The 19,292-nt window shown below is 33.6% G+C and overlaps 1 protein-coding gene across 2 annotated transcripts in view; it reads left to right on the top strand.

Annotated features, from left to right (window-relative positions):
* CDC73 (cell division cycle 73) overlaps window positions 1-19,292 on the top strand; it is a 108,063-nt gene that overhangs the window by 15,039 nt on the left and 73,732 nt on the right. Inside the window, exons 1-7 of one of the 2 annotated variants that reach the window (XM_039362323.1) lie at window positions 339-452; window positions 933-995; window positions 1,086-1,138; window positions 1,738-1,826; window positions 2,769-2,985; window positions 14,412-14,510; window positions 16,145-16,223. In XM_039362323.1, the coding sequence (XP_039218257.1) occupies window positions 2,785-2,985; window positions 14,412-14,510; window positions 16,145-16,223 (379 nt within the window). In that variant the 5' untranslated portion in view covers window positions 339-452; window positions 933-995; window positions 1,086-1,138; window positions 1,738-1,826; window positions 2,769-2,784. Of the gene's footprint in view, window positions 1-338; window positions 453-932; window positions 996-1,085; window positions 1,139-1,737; window positions 1,827-2,768; window positions 2,986-14,411; window positions 14,511-16,144; window positions 16,224-19,292 lie in introns of those variants that run through there. The other variant, XM_039362322.1, reaches the window with a different exon arrangement.

Raw genomic sequence — 19,292 nt, forward strand, 5'->3', positions numbered from 1 at the left:
GCAGTTTTAGAGCCTATTGGGTGCACTCTAACCCTAAAAGGCTGTGAGGTCAAAAACAACACATTTACTAGGAGATAAATGAATGAGATTGATTTATATCCCAAGTTTTTTAGAAAAATTTAGGGTGACATCTGTAGTGTTTCCTCCTATTTTCATCACAAGAACAGTTCTCTAGGTAGATTAAGCTATGAAAAAATAATTGATTTAAAGGCACCCAGGAAGTTTCTGTTGCTGAGGGTAGATTAGAACTTTTGTCACACTGTTACTAGTCAAATACCTTAACCATTACACCATATTGACTCTCTCCCGTTATCTCCCCTTGACCTCCAAGGGTGCCCCCTTTCATTTTAGTGGGAAGATTATCAGACAGAACATTGGACTGCCGTTTCCTATTATTTTAGTTTTAAAGAATACCAGCAAGAACTATGTGGAACTCAGAAGTATTTCTTTTGGTAACTAACAATTATACTTAATGTGGACTCTTTCTATAGTGTGTTAGATTCCTTACTGTTTTTAATTAAAGTAATTTTTAAAAAAACTATGAGGTAGAAGTGAAGCCTGGTAGGCGGGTACCAAGACAGTTCCGCTGATAGTAGAAAAATGCTTAAAGCCAGTTCTATGTCATGGAAGGTCTCACAGTACCTTCAGTCCTGTTCAGTACTTGAAAAAGCCTAATGGGGATATTCTGCTAGATGTTGAAAACATCAGGCACGAATTGAACATTTTGCCTACAATTAACTTGGAGCTTGGTGGATAGTAAGGGATGTTTACATAGGCACATAGGCAACCCTACTTATCATATAGGGAATTCATGTTCTAATTTTTAATATAGTCTGGTTACTGCTTCAATTTTTCTATTCACCTGTCTGCTTTAATTTTGGACATTCTAAAAACATTTATTCATATTTTTTTCTGTACTTATAAATTTTTAGCGACATCGTCAAGTATAGATAGAAGTGCACCATTGGAAATAGGTCTCCAGCGATCTACTCAAGGTACAGTTTAGTTTAATAATTAAATATTTTATTAGTGGATTTTTAAAAAAGCTGTTCCTTAATCCTTATTAATTTCTCTTTTTCTTCCAGTCAAAAGAGCAGCTGATGAAATATTAGCAGAAGCTAAGAAACCGAGAATAGAGGTAAAGTGGTTTCATGCAAGGTTTTTATGGAATAAGCTTGTTCGATGGTTTTAAAACTATTCAGATGTGTTTCTTCCAATATTATCTTCCATAGGGTATAATTATTGTATTGTAAATATGAAGGCAAGTAATCCCTTTTGAACTACAACTTAAAAACTGTAAATAGCAATGCTTGAGATTCAGTGTTTGATTAAAGTACCAAAATTAGTTTCATTGAATTTTTCTGCATTACCCTGTTTATTTTTTTTCCTTTAGTTTGACAGTCAGTGTGGGTAGACTAGCTCTGTTGATCAATGAAAATGATTAAAGAAAAGGAACTAGTACTGCCAGTACTGTAATTTCTACTCAATTCAATTGCACAGTGTGAGATCAATATTTTCTAAGACTTTCTGAACTCTTTCTGGGTAGATTGAACAAGTGAAATTTAACCTGATTTTTATTTGTAAATAGTTCATATAAACATTGATAATACTGGCTATTAAAAATAATTAAGACCATACTGTCTTTCATTTAAATGGTCCAGTTTCACGTGTTTGTCAACTCTTAGTTGTTTATTCTGGTAAGAAATAAAGATATCTTATAAGCAATATTCTCATAAGGATGAAGAGTGTGTGCGGCTTGACAAAGAACGGTTGGCAGCTCGGCTGGAAGGACACAAAGAAGGCATTGTGCAGACTGAGCAGATCAGGCAAGTTTTGCTTCGTTTGTGCTATTGTTAATTTAAGAGTTACCTTAACAATAGCATGGCTACTAAATTTTTCTGAAATTTGTCCTTGCAAAAATGGCAAATTGTTAAAATTCAGCAAACCTTGGGATTAAAAACATGGTAACAGTAGAAAATAACTTGCAGATATTTTATATCATTTTAGAATATACAGTTAGAAATACCACTAGATGTCCCATTAAAAAGCTATTTTTCATTTAAAAGAGTACCTACCCTGACATTTTTGATATTGGCTGTTCAGTGTGAATCTAGTTGAATAAAATGGTAAGAATGAATCATATACTTTACAAATTGCAGCTTGCCACTGTTTTAAACAATTATTTTAAATCCTGGTTTGTCAGCCCCCAAATAATTAAAGTCCTTAAGAAACCTGATGAAGTAAGATATTGACTATATTCAAAAGTAATGTGTAACTACTTGTTTGTTGAGCTTGTCACTTGTCTTACCCAATATTAGATTATTTACCCATTCTTATAAAAATATTAGCTAAACCTTGCATCCCTTGAAAACGATCAGAAAATTGCTGTTTTACCACTTGTGTTCTCACTGAGCAACAGCAGGAATACTGTAGGGTATTCCTGAATATTTACATCTTTAGACTAATGATGGAATTAAGATAACAATCATAAAATACCCTTCTCTTTCATTCTTATTTAATGTCTATTTCATTTGCTTAGTTATGCTTTCTTCATAATACTCATGAATAAAAGTATTTAAAGGACGATCTCAGGAGGGAAGACAAGCTTTTTTGCAGCTTTATCTTTGGAATTGCCTAGTGATAGAATTTAAATTCTATTATAAAACTTGGTAATTAATCGTTTTCCAAGAAATATTCATTTAGTAGCATGATTGAACTGTCAATGCCAATTTCTACCTGCTCCAATTTCTATCCATTTCTTTTTCTAGATCCTTATCTGAAGCCATGTCTGTGGAAAAAATCGCAGCTATCAAAGCCAAAATTATGGCCAAGAAAAGGGCCACAATTAAGACTGATTTAGATGATGACATAACTGCTCTTAAACAGAGAAGTTTTGTTGATGCAGAAGTTGATGTTACTAGAGATATTGTCAGCAGGGAAAGGGTGTGGAGGACAAGAACTACCATCTTACAGAGCACGGGCAAGGTAATATTGGTTTATTATATTTTTATCTGATTTCAAGTAGATGCTCTTTCCTCACTATTTAGGAAGAACACAATGCACGTTAATGTATGAGAGAAAATTTATGCAAAATAGCAAGAGGAATAGGTAAAACTAAGAAATATTAAAGCTCCATCTTGAGAATTACTGTAGCTCTAGATTACAAAACTGGATGAAAATAAAAAAAATAGTTTCTGAAAAATACTCAGGATCTAATTTGACAGATGATTAAATTGTATGTATAGTATATGCTGTCTAGGATTTGGAATTTGTATTTTTCATATTTTAATGGATGATAGAAAAATAAACTATAGTCCATGTGGTTTATCTTTGGATCATCCTAGATTAAATTTGCATTCTGTATAAAGACATGTATGAATGCCTTGTGAATGAAAACTAATAATGGCTTAAAATAAGCTTATTTCTATAATACTATCTGTTACAATGTTATTAATTTGGGAATATGCTAGTAACAGTTCTTTAGAACTTAAGGTTAATTATGACATTTTTTTTTAACTAAACAAACTTCACTAAGGCAATTCACAGTGATTATATTAGTAACACTTCAAATACATTTTTGGAGGAAAGTGTGATCCTTTTGTTAGATTTTAATATTTAGTCACTAAGAATTTAAAATGCTGATTTTCAGAAATAAATCTATCAAACTCCCATGTTCCATTGAGACTTTACTGGACTAGACTAGATCTCACATGTAGCTGTAATATTGTCTACTTGTTACAGTTACAGCAGTGTGTCACCCAATGAGTTGATAAGATACGCCTGAAATTTTGCTCTTTCTATTTGAATTGTTTAAAACCTAAATAATATAAAAATTGGCTACTTTTTTTAACAATAGGCATTGAACAAAGTTTACAATTACAATAATCAACTTGTAATATTGCAGTCTTTATATATCTTTTTGAGAAATACCTATCAAAGACTGTATAGGTAGTCTCAACTTGCAAACATAATTAAGTCCACAATTCAGCCATAAGTCATAAAAGATAAAGCAGGTCACCATCTGACTGCACCTGATTTGATAACCTTTTTGCAGCGGTCATTAAGCAAATGCAATAGCACACAAGCAAACACCAATGTCGTTAAACAAATGCCATGGTTGTTAAGCAAAACCATTCTACACTAGGAGGTATTTTTTGCAAGAATTTGGAAGTAAATGCCGTGTCCAACAAAGACATGATAAATTGCAGCTGCATAATTGCTGAGTGCCCAAGATGTGATCAGTGACCAGGGATGTATGTATGGTAGATGTCAGAACTTTGAAACCAGGCGGCAGTAGCTTTTTCGGGATCCTGTCATAAATTTGAATAGTTGCTAAGCAACCTGTTGTAAGTTGATGATTATCTGTACATTGTAGTTGGGTTCTATCCTGGGTGGGATTAAATTTGGCTTCATTTGGGCATATATACATCCACCTACCTACCTACTTACCTACATATATACGTGTGTGTGTGTGTGTGTGTGTGTATGTGTTATTGTTTATTCTTGAAATGATCGAGTGCAGTATTACCTATGTCAAATGATACCATGGCTAGCTCCAAGAGAACAAGGATAGTCTCTTAATGCTCACTATTTATTAGGTTTGGAAACTAGTGTTAAGATTTGTTTTGTATTCATTATTCATATTTATTTCAGAATGACACTATTTACAGGTTATGTTCCACTTTATTCTAGTTTAAGTATCTTGTTTATAACAAGGCACGTATTCTCCTCTGAATAATATGCAAGTTCACCTTAATTCATCTTAGTTCACTAGCAGAATAGTGATGGAAAGTTACAATCTCTGCTCAGTTCCCATGGTTCTCTAAGGAGGTATCCTTTGATTACTGTGGTTTTATCTAAATTTTTAAAGCAATCTTAACTTTGATTTGTAGACTGGAATATTTCAAATGATTATTAAGAATCCGTAATATGTTATAGTACTGGTTAATTTAGCTTTGCTTCTTGAAAAGTCCTTGCAGTTAATTCATTTTGCTGCTTGTGTGGGAAATATTTCTTAAAAACCTGTTTATATAGTAAAAAGTTTTATGTTTTTCCCTAGGAAATATAAAAGGAAAATATTTTTTTACATTTATTTTCTATCAGACCACTAGATGGTAGCCTTGTTACATATTTGTGAAGATTTTTAACCAGCAATATAACTCTCATATGTGATTATTGTAATTCCAAGGTTTTAAAGTACTAAGTCTGTTCCTGCTGCCAACTCATTCAGATTATAAGTTTCTGTATGTGTTTGAGTTTCAAACATTTTACATTAACATTTTGTATGAACATTTATATTAAGGTGATTTAAAATACCACATAGAAAAAGTGAGTTTATAATAATTCATCTAAATCATTTTTACCATTCAATAGAGCTATAAGATTTGAACTGTAAAAATCCAGTCAGTTACTATAGAGTTTTCTTGTCTTTATTGCCAGATTTTTGTAGCTTTGTCTTTCAGTCATTTGAACTATAAATACCAGTTGATTTCTGAAACAGTTAAAGCACCCTGATGTTTGTTCACTGGGATTGTGATTAGAATACTCAGTATTTCAGGGCTGTGTAGTACTTTTCAGGATAGGAGTATCTGCTGTACAGAAAAGAGGTATCACAATTTGCTTCTGCAAAGTCAGTTATATATTATATATTATATATATTATACATATACATACATACGTACATACATACATACATACATATATATATACATACATCATACATACATATATGTATGTATGTATATGTTGCTAATTTCATTAAAAACACGAATCCTGGGTAGAGTCATACTATAAAAAACAAATAAACACGAACACCAGGAAAAATTTTAAACTAAAAATGTTTAATCTAATGCCAAGCTTTCGTCGGCCAACTGCCAACATCATCAGAGCTTAAAACAGGTCGATGGGAGTCTCCTTTATAGTGTTAGTAAGTTTTTGCGCATGGCTCCTGGACCTCATCACCGGTCCACTTAGTAGTCCTTTTTGGTTAAACTGTGTATTGGCTGTTTTCTTGATGTTATTTGGGTCTGCTGCTCCATTACTTGCTTCCCTTCCTCCACACTCTCCCTTTGTCCGTATGTTGTTATCTATCCCCCCGCTGCAGGTTCCTAGGGTCCGCGTGTTCTTTCCCCCCTCCCACCCTCAACCCCCATTCAAGGGGGGGGGAAAGAATACCCATTACTTGCTTCCCTTCCTCCACTCTCTCCCTTTGTCTGTATGTTGTTATCTATTCCCCCACTGCAGGTTCCTAGGGTCCGCGTGTTCTTTCCCCCCTCCCACCCTCAATACCCATTCAAGGGGAGGGGAAGAATGCTAGGAACCTGCAGTGGGGGGATAGATAACAACATACAGACAAAGAGAGAGAGAGAGAGAATGTGTGTGTGTGTGTGTGTGTGTGTGTGTGTGTGTGTGTGTGTGTATAAATCCACACTTGGAATACTGTATCCAGTTTTGGTCACCACAATGTAAAAAAGATGTTGAGACTCTAGAAAGAGTACAGAGAAGAGCAACAAAGATGATTAGGGGACTGGAGACTAAAACATATAAGGAAAGGTTGGTGGAATTGGGTATGTCTAGTTTAACGAAGAGAAGGACGAGGGAGGACTTGATAGCAGTGTTCCAATATCTCAGGGGCTGCCACAAAGAAGAGAGAGTCAAGCTATTTTCCAAAGCGCCTGAAGGCAGTACAAGAAGCAACGTGTAGAAACTAAGCAAGGAGAGAAGCAACCTAGAACTAAGGAGAAACTTCCTGACAGTTAGAACAATTAACCAGTGGAACAACCTGCCTCCAGAAGCTGCGAATGCTTCAACACTGGAAGTTTTTAAGAAGAGACTGGACAGCCATTTGTCCAAAATGATATAGGGTTTCCTGCCTGAGCAGAGGCTTGGACTAGATGACCTCCAAGGTCCTTTCCAACTTGATGATGATGATGATGATGATGATAATGATGACTTAAATTACCCTGTTGATGAAAAAAATTATGTTACAAAAATAGACCAATAAACAAAAATCTATTTTCAAAATAGTTGTTTTTTAGATGCATGGATTTAATTCTCAAAATTCATTTGAATAAATATGCATAGGATCAAACTACAAAACTTACTGAATGTTTGCAAAATCAGAGCTCTTCTACCAGCTGTATTATGCTTTTGTTATTTCTGATCACTGCTTAACAATTTTACAAAAATTAATACTATTTAAATGTTTTAAACTGCTGTTATCATAGAAAGGAATGAGCATTCAAGCATTTTTCGGAATGAAAGATATTTTTTTAATTACCACTTTCATTTCCATTTGTGAAAAGAATTAATTACCTAACAACAACTAGAAATTCAGGGAATCCATTATTATATTTTCAATCCATCACTTGAACTCAAGTGGCTTTAAAAATAAGCTTTTGGCTTTAAGAACATTTACTAGAAATTTTCCCTATTATTTTCAGCTAGCCTCACTTTTGATCAGATAAAGTTCTGTTGTTACTAAAAACAAGTCTTAATTGTATACAGTAAATGAAAAGGAAATGAGCATTAATTTCTGTGCAGTATCTTCCTGATTGTTTTAGGTACAATGCTTATGAAATTAATGCATTTTTTATTTCACATTGAGCACTTTTAATATAAAATATAATACACTAAATGTGACAATGCATGCTAAATAAGGTATGGACTTTGTGTGCAAAGTATCACAGTCAAATCCTATATTCATATAGTAACAGTAATCCCGGAGAAATTTATTAGAGAGAAAAGTCTTCATCCAGAAAACTTAAATCAGGCTTTGTTTATAGAATGGAATAATGTTTAATTTCAACAATAGCTAAAAATTAAATAAGATTAGTAGATATAAAATGGTATGCTGTTTTGTGCTTTTGAAAAAATCTTTTATATCCAGTATTCAGTTCAGTTGTAGACTCTAGAATACACTATTTCCTTTGGCTGGAATATTACGTGGAGGTTTTATGTTATATGCTAAGGGTAATGTTTAAAAAGGGGGTGGGGAAAGGTGCCCATTTCTGGAAGATTTTTTTTTAAAGTTCTTATGTTTAGGATACAATGGTATCTTAAACCTTTACAGTGTTTATGATACCTAGTCTGTCTCTTAACCTCCCTTTTTTCTTTATATATTTATTTTCTTCTTTCTTTTTTGCTTCTACTTTTTATTCTTTCATATTATTTTCTTTGCTTTTTTTAGTTTAATTTATATTAATTTTTACTATTGTAATCAAAATCCTTACTAAAAATTATAGAGTTTTGATTTTACATAGCCTGTGAAATGCATCATTGTCATCACTGAAGTAAAAGTTCAGTTCGCTTATTATTTTACAAGTGATAGCTGGAATCAGAAGAGTTATATTTGATGTACTATAAGCATGAAGTTTCTGTTTTTCCTTTGGTGACAATAACATACACATCTTGCAAATGGGAAAGCATTTCAAAGAGTAGCATTCTGTGAGAAAGTAAAAAAATCAGTGGAAGTGATTCACATTTAATGCTGGCCTCTCTGTTGTCATTTAGAATCTCATGTCATACTGTGATTTCCAGGGTAGATCTAAGAAACATTTTTGCAACTAGAAAGTACAGCATGCATTGACAAAAGACTCTTGAAGTATTCAGATTTTGAATACCAAAATGTTAACTATCACAGAAAGAAATTTGTTTATTTTTTTCTTTTGTCCCTTCCCCACAGATACTTAGAATATTTTACAAGCTGTTTCTGAAACTTTAAAAGGCCCTTTAGATTGTGAGAATGAAGGGTTTGTTTGGATAATGAATTAAATGAAATATCCCTTCTCCGAGCATCCTAAAGGTAACAGATTATAAGAATTACACTAGGTCAGTGGTTCTCAACCTGTGGGTCAGGACCCCATTTGGGGTCAAATGACCATTTCACGGGGGTCGCCAAACCACGCTGTCCGCCATTTTTTCCCTTTTCCCTAGCTGTCCTACTCCCTCTTATTGGTGGCCACACCCACTTGGGGGTCACCACAACATGGGGAACTGTATTATGGGGTTACAGCATTAGAAAGGTTGAGAACCACTGCACTAGGTAGTTTTTCATGATTTTTCCCCTTTCCTAGCAATTAGTAGTTCCATCCCACTTTTTGAGAAGGCATTTCAGTTCTATAAAATATTGTTCATCTCCAATCGCTTAATGCTTAAATCTCAGAAAGACAATCAGTTGTAGGCCTTATTTTAGTAGAATCCCTAAGAAGCACTCATAAGAAAAGAAGCAGTTCCCAATCTAAATTAGTGTCCTGTGATATCTGAAAAATCAACTATTTGGCGTGCTCTCAAATTTATAGCAAATCTAGGAAAAGCCAACAATGTTTTAATGATTTCTAATTAATGGCTATGTGGTGTCTTTTTTCTCATTTTGACAGCAAACAAAAAAGTATGTAAGCTGTAGAGTAATCAAGAGTAAACTTGAAGCTATTAAAAGCAAATTGTTGATTGTTGCAAGTTATTCAAGCTTCTGGATTTTTTTAAGAATGAGTCGGGAAGAATGAATGGAGGTACTTCTGTTATTAAAGAAGTGCCTACCTAGGTACTTGGGTACTAGGTTTGGCTTTCCTCAGCCTCCCTGCACTTACAAATATCCCTAGCCCCTTTCCTCAACCTGTCTGCACTCACATGCACACATCCACACACATCCATGTTCCTTTGCTCCCTGCAATCACACACACTGCATCCTCTTTATTTGGCCTCCCCTGCTCACACACACATTGCTTACACCCTCTTTCCCTGGCCTTCCTGCTATAGCACTCTGCTCCCCAATTTCCCAGATTTTCTGAGTTTGCACTGTACAAAGCACACACTTTTCCAACTCATGCATGCCCTTTGCTGGACCTCTCAGGGCCTTTACCATCAATACCCCCAACCCTGTGATATCTTAGTACTTCTTTCCTGAGACACTCTCTGCTGTTCCCTTAACAATCTGCACATCTTAGGTAATGACAACAGCCAGTACTGGCTGGATTGCCATTGCTAAGCTATGTGGTCATGTGATGTCACACATTATTCCAGTATCTGAGGGGGTGCCACAAGGCAGAGGGGTCAGGTTGTTCACCAGAGCACCAGAGGGAAGGACGAGAAAAAATGATTGGAAACTGATCAAAGAGAGAAGCAACCTGGAATTAAGGAGAAACTTCCTGACAGTGAGGACAATCAACCAGTGGAATAGATAACTTTTAGAAAACAGAGTAACATTATAATTAAATAGATAAGACATGTAACTAGAATGTTAGACTTTGATATGAAAAGGAAAAAGAGAGAAGTTTAGATAAGGTCACCTAAATATAAAGTACTTTTGGTCACCTAAATATAAAGTACTTGGAAATCATAAATAATAGTGTTTTCTTGAATATTGATGGGAAATTAAAGTTTGGGGAGGAAGCAATAACAGGACATTGCTTATACAAGGACATTAAGTGCAAATGCAATCAAGATATGTATAGACTAAAAATTATCGATAAATGTAACAAAGATGTTTGTACTTAGTTGAAAATAAGAATGGTGTTTGCCCAATATGAGATAACAGATATTATTGGAAAGAGAGAGGAAGTATTTGATGATCTAATATTAGACTTAAACAAAAAATTAGGTATATTACTGAATTATTGATTAACCGAGACAACACCTATACTGGTTTTGATTTATTAGGAGATATTGTACTATCAATTAGACAATTGAACATGGTGGAAAATAGATAACTTTTAAAAAACAGCAATATTATAATCAAATAGATAAGATTATAACCAAAATATTAGACTTTAGTATGAAAAGGAAAAAAAGGGAAAAGTTGAGAAAAGGGAAACTTTTGGTCACCTAAACATAAAATACTTGGAAATCATAAATAATAGTGTTACTTTGAATATTGATGGGAAATTAAAGCCTGGGGAAAAAAGCAATAACAGGACATTGATTGTATACAAGGATTAAGTGCAAATGCGATTAAGATACATATAAGCTAAAAATTATTGATAACTGTAATAAAGATGTTTTTATTTAGTTGATAACAATAAGAATTGTATTAGCCTAATATGAGATAACAGTTATTAATGGAAAAAGAGAGGAAATATCTGATGTTGTAACATGAGATTTATATTAAAGATTTATGTACACTATTGAACTATTGATTAACTCAGTCATAACATTGCTTTTTAAATATCCAATTGTAAAATTAAAAAATCAATTATACATACACACATACATACATACATATGAATATGAGACCAGTGAAATAACTTGCCCCCAGAAATCGTGGGTGCTCCATCACTGGAAATTTTTAAGAAGAGACTGGACAATCATCTGTCTGAGAGGATATAGGTTCTCCTGCTTGAGCAGGGAGCTGCACTATTCTATTCTATTCTATTCTATTCTATTCTATTCTATTCTATTCTATTCTATTCTATTTGCAATGCTTAGTGATAGCAACCCCAGCAAATTGCAGTTATAACTTGAGGATTAACTATAATACGTATTATATACTACCTATAACACCCTGGTGGATTTCAGCCAGTTTTCACCAGTTTGGCAGAACCAGTAGCTAATTTTTTGTTGACTTTGGCAAACCAACTGAAGCCCTAGCCCTTTTTTGCAAGGCCCAGAACTGCCCTCCAAAAGTGCATGGATGCCACTTCTGGAAGTTTGTTCTGGGTCTCGGTGGCCCAGGCCCAGAATGGACTTCCGGAAGTAGCATCCATACAGAGAACTGGTTGTTCATGTATTTGAATCGCAACACTGGGTAGCGCCTATCTCTAATAGTGTCTGCTATCCAATAGGGCTGAGCAGAATGGATGTACTGGGGGTCTCCTCAATTATAAAGTGTCAAAGGTCTCCTTGGCATGTCTTCCCTGTTCTGGCATTAATTCTCTGGAACAGCATTGTTTTTATTGCTTCCCTCCTGATGATGTTCAGAATGGCATTGAAAACCTGGCTGTTCTCCCAGGCCTTGGGGCAGAATGATGGGTGAGCCATGATAAGATTTATTTTTTTAAAAAATTGTATGGTTTCCTGGATGCATTTCATCTATTTTTCTTTTTTTTTAAAATCAGTTTGACATTAGCCTTAAACAAACAAATGAATTAATTAATGTTCAGTACATTAACATTTAGATTAAGAATAGGGGCAGCATTTTGAGCAAATTTCTTTGTTCAGAATGGTTAGCTCCTTGTGCAGTTAATATTGGGGCCACTAAATTAATTTAAATGTAATTAAACTGGAAGAAAAAAATCTGCTTCTGAAGAGTAAGGCTTGTCTTAGGATGGTTCCTTGTTTGATAAATTCAGTTAGCAGTTGTATTTCCATTATCCCAGAGAGATTTAAAATATGGTATCTTGTTACTTTGGAATCTGTTTAATAAAACACAGCTTTTGCATTACAATAAGCTTCATAATACAGTGCTTACTCATTCCTTTGCCACTGCTATTAATTCCAACTACTCTTGGAAATTACTTCATGGTTTGACCTGGGTAAGATGTTCAATATTTGATTCTTGTTTACTTTTTTGAGAAGTTGAAACAAGTTTTTGACATAGTAAGAACTTTACATTTTGGCACAACAAATTAGATCTATTTTTTTTATATTACTATTATCAAAAAAAGTTCTCATGAATATTTATCTATCATTTAATCTTAGAGATATGTTCCTAGCAGATTGTAATTAATTTACTTCTTTTTACCTAACTTTGAAGAAGGGGAAAAAATGGAAAGTTAAATATGTAAAGTAGTACAAGAAATCCAAATTTCTAAATAGTCAAGATTACCAAACATGAGATCCCCTGATGTTTATGTAAACTTATAGTATGTATCTACTTGTTATGCTTTTAATGTTTTCATAATGATAATAAATAAGATAGAGCCATTTAGTATATTACAAATGTTTTTATAGAGCTCAGCTGCTGAATACGTTCATTATTACTTAGAATTAACAGTAATGAAGGACATCTGTTGTGTACATATGCCATTCAAGAAGAAGTGCATATTGAGAGTTGATGCAAATTGGTTAAATATGTGCCTTTTATAAAATGCTAATTTGTTATTTTTAAGCTTCTCCTAAAAGGAATAATGCATTTCACTTATGCAGCTCCTCTGTCAGCATAGTTAAAAGAACATTTTTTCCTCACTTTAAATGTTACATGTTTTTAACTTGCCCTCAAGGCTTACATTTTTTTTTTTTTTTGGCCTTTTATCTGTTTGTATATATATTGAGTTGGGACCCTTTTTCTGGTTTTGGAAAAAGAGTAGAATATATGTTTTTTAAATTAAGCATTATACTTAGTTTATCAACTTATTTCATAATATAGAATTGCATATTGATAATGCTGTACTTTACCTTATCATACTTTTTAAATGATTGACAGTAGATTCTACTTTATTCAAAAGAAAGAAAGACTATCTTTCCCCAAATCGAACAGGCTTAGCTTTGCTGAAAATATGATATGCATGCAGAAGAGGACTTTTCCCCACTGTCATATCATCCTTTTTGGAAGGGGAGCAATTTTAAATGTAGCTGGGCATGGGGATGTTCTATTTTCAATAAATATAGTCTAAGAAATGTAGGCTAGTCAATAGATTAATTCAGTGGTTCTCAACCTGTGGTCCATGGACCCCTGGGATTCTGCGATGTCATTACAGGAGGTCTATGAGCCACTGAAGAGAAATTATGATTTAAATCTTAAATCTTGATGGCCCATGGCCACAAAATGTATTTAAAGGGGGTCCATAGTAAAGAAAAGAATTAGCAACACTGGACGAAGTAATTCAAGAGAAAGGCATTTCTTAGACTGCATTTGCTGAAAATAGAATGTCTCCACTCTCAGCTGCATTTAAAATTATTCTACCACCACCATCCGTGTGTGTGTGTGTGTGTGTAGGTATTCCTATATTCTGTATTGACGATCCTTGACTCACTGGTCCATTGGCTTGTGTACAATTGTGTACTTCTCCATTGACATACCTGTATTTTAGCCATAACTATTGACATACAGAATTTAGGATCTAAAGTGGGAAGGTTAGATTCAGCTTAAGAATATATTCAGTGTATTTTAAGTAACTGGCATATGACTGTTCTGCAAATTTTGCTCAACTTGAGCTATGGGATTTGTAGAATTATTCCACCTTGCCCAATATAATAGTAATGCTAGGAGTGAAACTTAACACCTTGTATTTCATCCATGAAATACACACATGAATACAGTTTTATTTTCTATGTCAGCTGCATATTACATGTTTAATTATTTTTACTCTTACAGCTATATTTTCTACCTATATTCTGATTTATTAAGAATATTCATTTTATAGTTTATATCAGTTACTTGTGTAACTGGTGGCTTCTGAAATGATGTAAAACAAAGTAAATACAGTAATTTATTTATTTCCTTACTTATTTATTTATTATTTGTTTACATATTTTAGAACTTTGCCAAGAATATATTTGCAATTCTTCAGTCAGTCAAAGCTAGAGAAGAAGGCCGTGCACCTGAGCAACGACCAGCACCAAATACTGCACCAATGGTAATACTGCAATAGAAAATAAAATCTTACTTTAAAAAAATAAATAAATAAAATTGGGAATTCTTTTTTATTTGCCTTCATTTTTCTTTAATCAAAGAAAAAAAAATGTTAAGTACATGTATTTAATTGTGAACTACATATTGTATTTAACACTTTACTATGTGCTTTGTCATGGCAATTGGCTTTGGTATATTTTATATAAATTAAGTCAGTAGAAATAATCACTTTACTTAGGAATAAATACTGCATGCATGAGATTTCAAAATAAATGCTTTCCTAAGAATGGAGGAACTGAAATGTATTGAGTATTTAGAATGAGCATCTACACTCTTCAAAGTTTATATACAATTTGCACACCTAAATTCATAGTGCTTAATTAGAAATTCTTTTGCTGAAGGGTGTGTGTGTGTGTGTGTGTGTGTGTGTGTGTGTGTGTGTTACCTTGAGTGTTTTTTTGGTGCACCCTGTCAGCCCAAATATGGGAGAAAGAAATCTTTCTACATATATACATACATACATACATACATACTATATATAAAAAGATGTAAAATAGACATTGAGACTCTAGAAAGAGTACAGAGAAGAGCAACAAAGATAATTAGGGGACTGGCGGCTAAAACATATAAGTTGCTGGAATTGAAGAGAAGGATTAGAGGTGACACAATAGCAGTGTTCCAATATCTCAGGGGTTGCCACAAAGAAAAGGGAGTCAAGTTATTCTCCAAAGCACCTGAGTGCAGGACAAGAAACAATGGATGGAAACTGATCAAAGAGAGAAGCAATCTAGAACTAAGGAGAAATTTCCTGACAGAACAATTAATTAGTGGAACAACCTGCCTCCAGACATTGTGAATGCTCCAGGATTGGAAGTTTTTAAGAAGAGACTGCATAACCATTTGTCTGAAATGGTATAGGGCCGTGGTTCTCAACCTGTGGGTCGGGACCCCATTTGGGGTCGAACGACCATTTCACGGGGTCACCAAACGCAGTCCTCCATTTTTTCCTCCTTTTCCTTAGCTGTGCTACTCCCTTTTATTCTATTGGCTTTTGAAAGCCAATAGAATAGACTCTCTTGAATAGAGTCTAATTCTATTGGCTTTCAAAAGCCAATAGGAATTGTCCAGGCTGTCTCTGCCCTGCTGAGCCCGCCAAAAGTCCCACTGGTGCTGCACCAGTTGAGTAGTCCTTGACTTATGACCGGTTGAGTAGTCCTCGACTTACGACCGGTTGGGGGTCGCGGCATTAAAAAGGTTGAGAACCACTGGTATAGGGTTTCCTGCCTGAGCAGGAGTTTGAACTAGATGACCTCCAAGATCCCTTCCAACATTATTATTATTGTTGTTGTTGTTGTTATATAAAGTGTGTGTGTGTGTGTGTGTGTGTGTGTGTGTGTGTGTGTGTGTTCGCTCAGTGACCACTTGTTAAGCAACCAAAATTATGAAGACACTGAACAAGGAGACTTATAACCAGTGTTAGTATGCTATTCACAGAGTAAATTAGATTGAAAATTAACTTTCTTTGAAGGTATCTATATATTAAATGATTTGTGTGTTATCTATACTATTCAGGCATAAATATAAAATGTTTGCAAACAAATGTAACTGATACCAAATCACCTTTTCCTTTATTTTCAGGATCCAACTTTAAGAAACAAGCAACCTATTCCAGCTGCCTATAACAGATATGATCAGGAAAGATTTAAAGGGAAGGAAGGTAAGAGCGTACACCACAATGAAAGAAACACATACATTTTGAAATTTTTGGAGTTGCCAGTTTTGACTCTAGAAAATAATACTGAAATAATTAAAACAATTAAATGCCAACTTTATCATTTTGTTCTTATTTTCACTATACTTATTGTTTGCTGTAATGATACTAGAACTCAGTATTCTCCTAAATTTGTGCTTTATACGGTATTGATTTAAATGCAATCCCAAATCATCTTTCTACTTCACCTCTGCTAAAAACAGTGAGCAACTGGGGGGGGGGTTGCTTTTTTGAGGGGAGGGAGTATGAAGCAGAAAAACCAGAGTGATCTTTTATGTTTTACTTTTCTATTAGTGATATATCTAGGATGTTTTAAGTTGTTATTCAACAGAATCCTGCCTTTATACCACATGCATATAACACTCTGATTTTCAGAAAGCATAACCATTAAATTGCTTAAGTTCATCTATTATCATTTTCCTAGTGTATTTGTATATATACGAGATGCGACCAATTAGCTGTTCTATATTGCAATCATTTCTTGAGAGGCTTATGGATGATTGATTAAAGTTACGAACTGAAAAGAAGAAGATTCTGGAACAATATCCATAATAGATATTTTATTACTTTATTTTCACACAATAGCTGGGAAATAGGAAGAAGTGGTTTCAAAATCAAACAGCATATATTTAATAAAAATGCCTTCTTATTTTCTGCTTATTAAGTCAAAACTATGTATCTTTTCTTCTATGTTGTTTTAGCAGATTCAGTTCTATGTGCTTATGTGCATACATATGCAAACAATTATATATTTCCAACCAATCATTTGTCCAAATGAATGTGTTTATTTTTAAACTTATTATTCTGGGCCTAGCCATATAAATGTCCTGCTTGCCTTATTATCTATAATATTGGTAAACTAGCAAGGATTTGATGTGCACATAAATAGTATGGCATAAATAACTTTGTTCCTTTTGTTTGGAACATCTGTCAATTCTTAACTTTTTTCTCTGTGATGATTAAAACGGTGATTTGTACATTATTTGTAAACATAGATAAAACTGATGAAAGAAGAGGGTGTTTGGAATGAAAAGTTCATAACATCATGGTGCCTTAAAAATACTGATTGCTTATTTTATTTTGGTGAACAATTTCATTTGTTATTTCATTTTTCATCTGTTGGGTAATGGTGATATAATTTTACGTTATTTTTTATTATTATGGCCCCCATACTTAAGAAATTTGTACTTGGGCAAGACTATACAAGGCCGTCATGTTACTTCAAAAGCAGCCACAATGGACCTATTCCACCCAACCTTTAATCTCAATTGCCACTTAAAGACATCCATCTTGGTGGAATGTGTTTGAATTCATGTATTGTTTTGCATTGTTTTATATTTTTACTGTATTGTCACCTGCCTAGAATTTTCTATTTGAAGCTGCAAATAAAGAAGCAAATAATATTTTAATCAATGCAATGAATGTACCCTTGCTGCATTTGTGACAACTTGAAATTAGATTTTCAGAATACATTTGTAAATTATTAATGTATGTCATGGATAATTTACTTAATCAGTGGTCATGTAGTATCTCATAGTCTTTCAATACTGATCCAAAATTTTGCATTCTTTAGAGGTTTCATATGCAACTTTTCTTTCCATTATGGGATTTTATATTTGATATTTTTAGTTGTGATTCTGTTCCATAATTTATTTTTAAACATTATAAATTCTGCAAGAATTTGTAATTTTTTAAAGTGCCTTCCTACTCAATTCTATTTACTAATTCAGACAAACACTATTTAAAAAGATTTTAAAAGATCAATTATTTTAGAATCTAAATGTCTATGGAGATTTTCAGTTCTCCAGGTCATGATTGTCCTAAAGGTGCTTTTTCAAGAGGCAACTGGACTTTCTTGTTTTTTCTTTGAAGACATTTCACTTCTCATCCAAGAAGCTTCTTCAGCTCTGACTGAATGGTGGGGAATGAAAAGATTCATACTCCTTGCAGTCAGCTGGTCATTTGTATTCTTTTAGAGTTGATGCCCCTGAAGACTTATCTGTGTCGTCAGGATCACCTGAGTAGTGCAAATGGGTGTAGAGCCTTCTTGGAAGTGTTGAAAGGATTGTATTGTAGACTGGAGATAGATGATGTGGTATCCTTCTCCTCTCTCATCATTTTTTAAAAAACACATTTTTAAAATTGGGGGATAGGAATAGTTGCTACCTAATAAAAATAATTTTCATTCTGTGGCACACCAAATGTATGGAAAATAGGATTAATTGTAAAAACAGTACAGACTTACAACTATCATCTCTTGTTTTACTGCCCTCATTGTCAGTGCTGCTGTTGCTGCTTTTACTGTCTTGTTACTTCTATATCTTTTCAGTACTATATTATCGGTAATTTTTATCTCATCTTCTCATTTCATACAAATTAATTCTAATAGTTTTCTTAACTGCTTTAAATTTTGTTTTTATCTTCAAAGCCAATTCAAACATCTATGGTTTTATTTAATTGTTCACTTTATGAAAAGTCATGTGGTGAAGCTGTACAAGTACAAAATATTATAATGAATGCAAAAATAGATAGAAGGAAAAAAAGGATAAGGAAATAAAAAGCTCCATATTTCTTTCAGTCAGCTATTGAATATATGACATGGACATATATTTGCATGTGCTCAGTGGAGTAAAGCAGTCTATTTAAGGTACATTAAAATTGCTCCTCTGTTAGATCCTTGTCAGCAAGCTAAGATTTTTCTTTCTCTCAATGTTTGAAGATGGAGTTTTACCCACATTGGAAGAAAGTTCTTGTGTGCAGATTTTTTTTATGTTTCTCTGTACACATGAAAGCAGCTTTATCTACATAGAAATAAGTAAATGAATTGGAATGAGGATACGGGGAACTTTGCTTTCTACTATGGTGCCTCAGCTATTAAAGATCAGTAGTGTTAAGTTTCTTTAGCCTCATTCTGACTTGTTTCATGTTTTTGATGGAATAATAAAAAATGGTCTGTATACATTCAGTATATAATTTATAACAGTTATTTTTATAAGGTTTCTATGTCATATTTTC

Source organism: Crotalus tigris, unplaced genomic scaffold, assembly GCF_016545835.1.
Source record: "Crotalus tigris isolate CLP2741 ecotype Arizona unplaced genomic scaffold, ASM1654583v1 scf7180000019423.1032690, whole genome shotgun sequence".
NCBI lineage: Eukaryota > Metazoa > Chordata > Lepidosauria > Squamata > Viperidae > Crotalus > Crotalus tigris.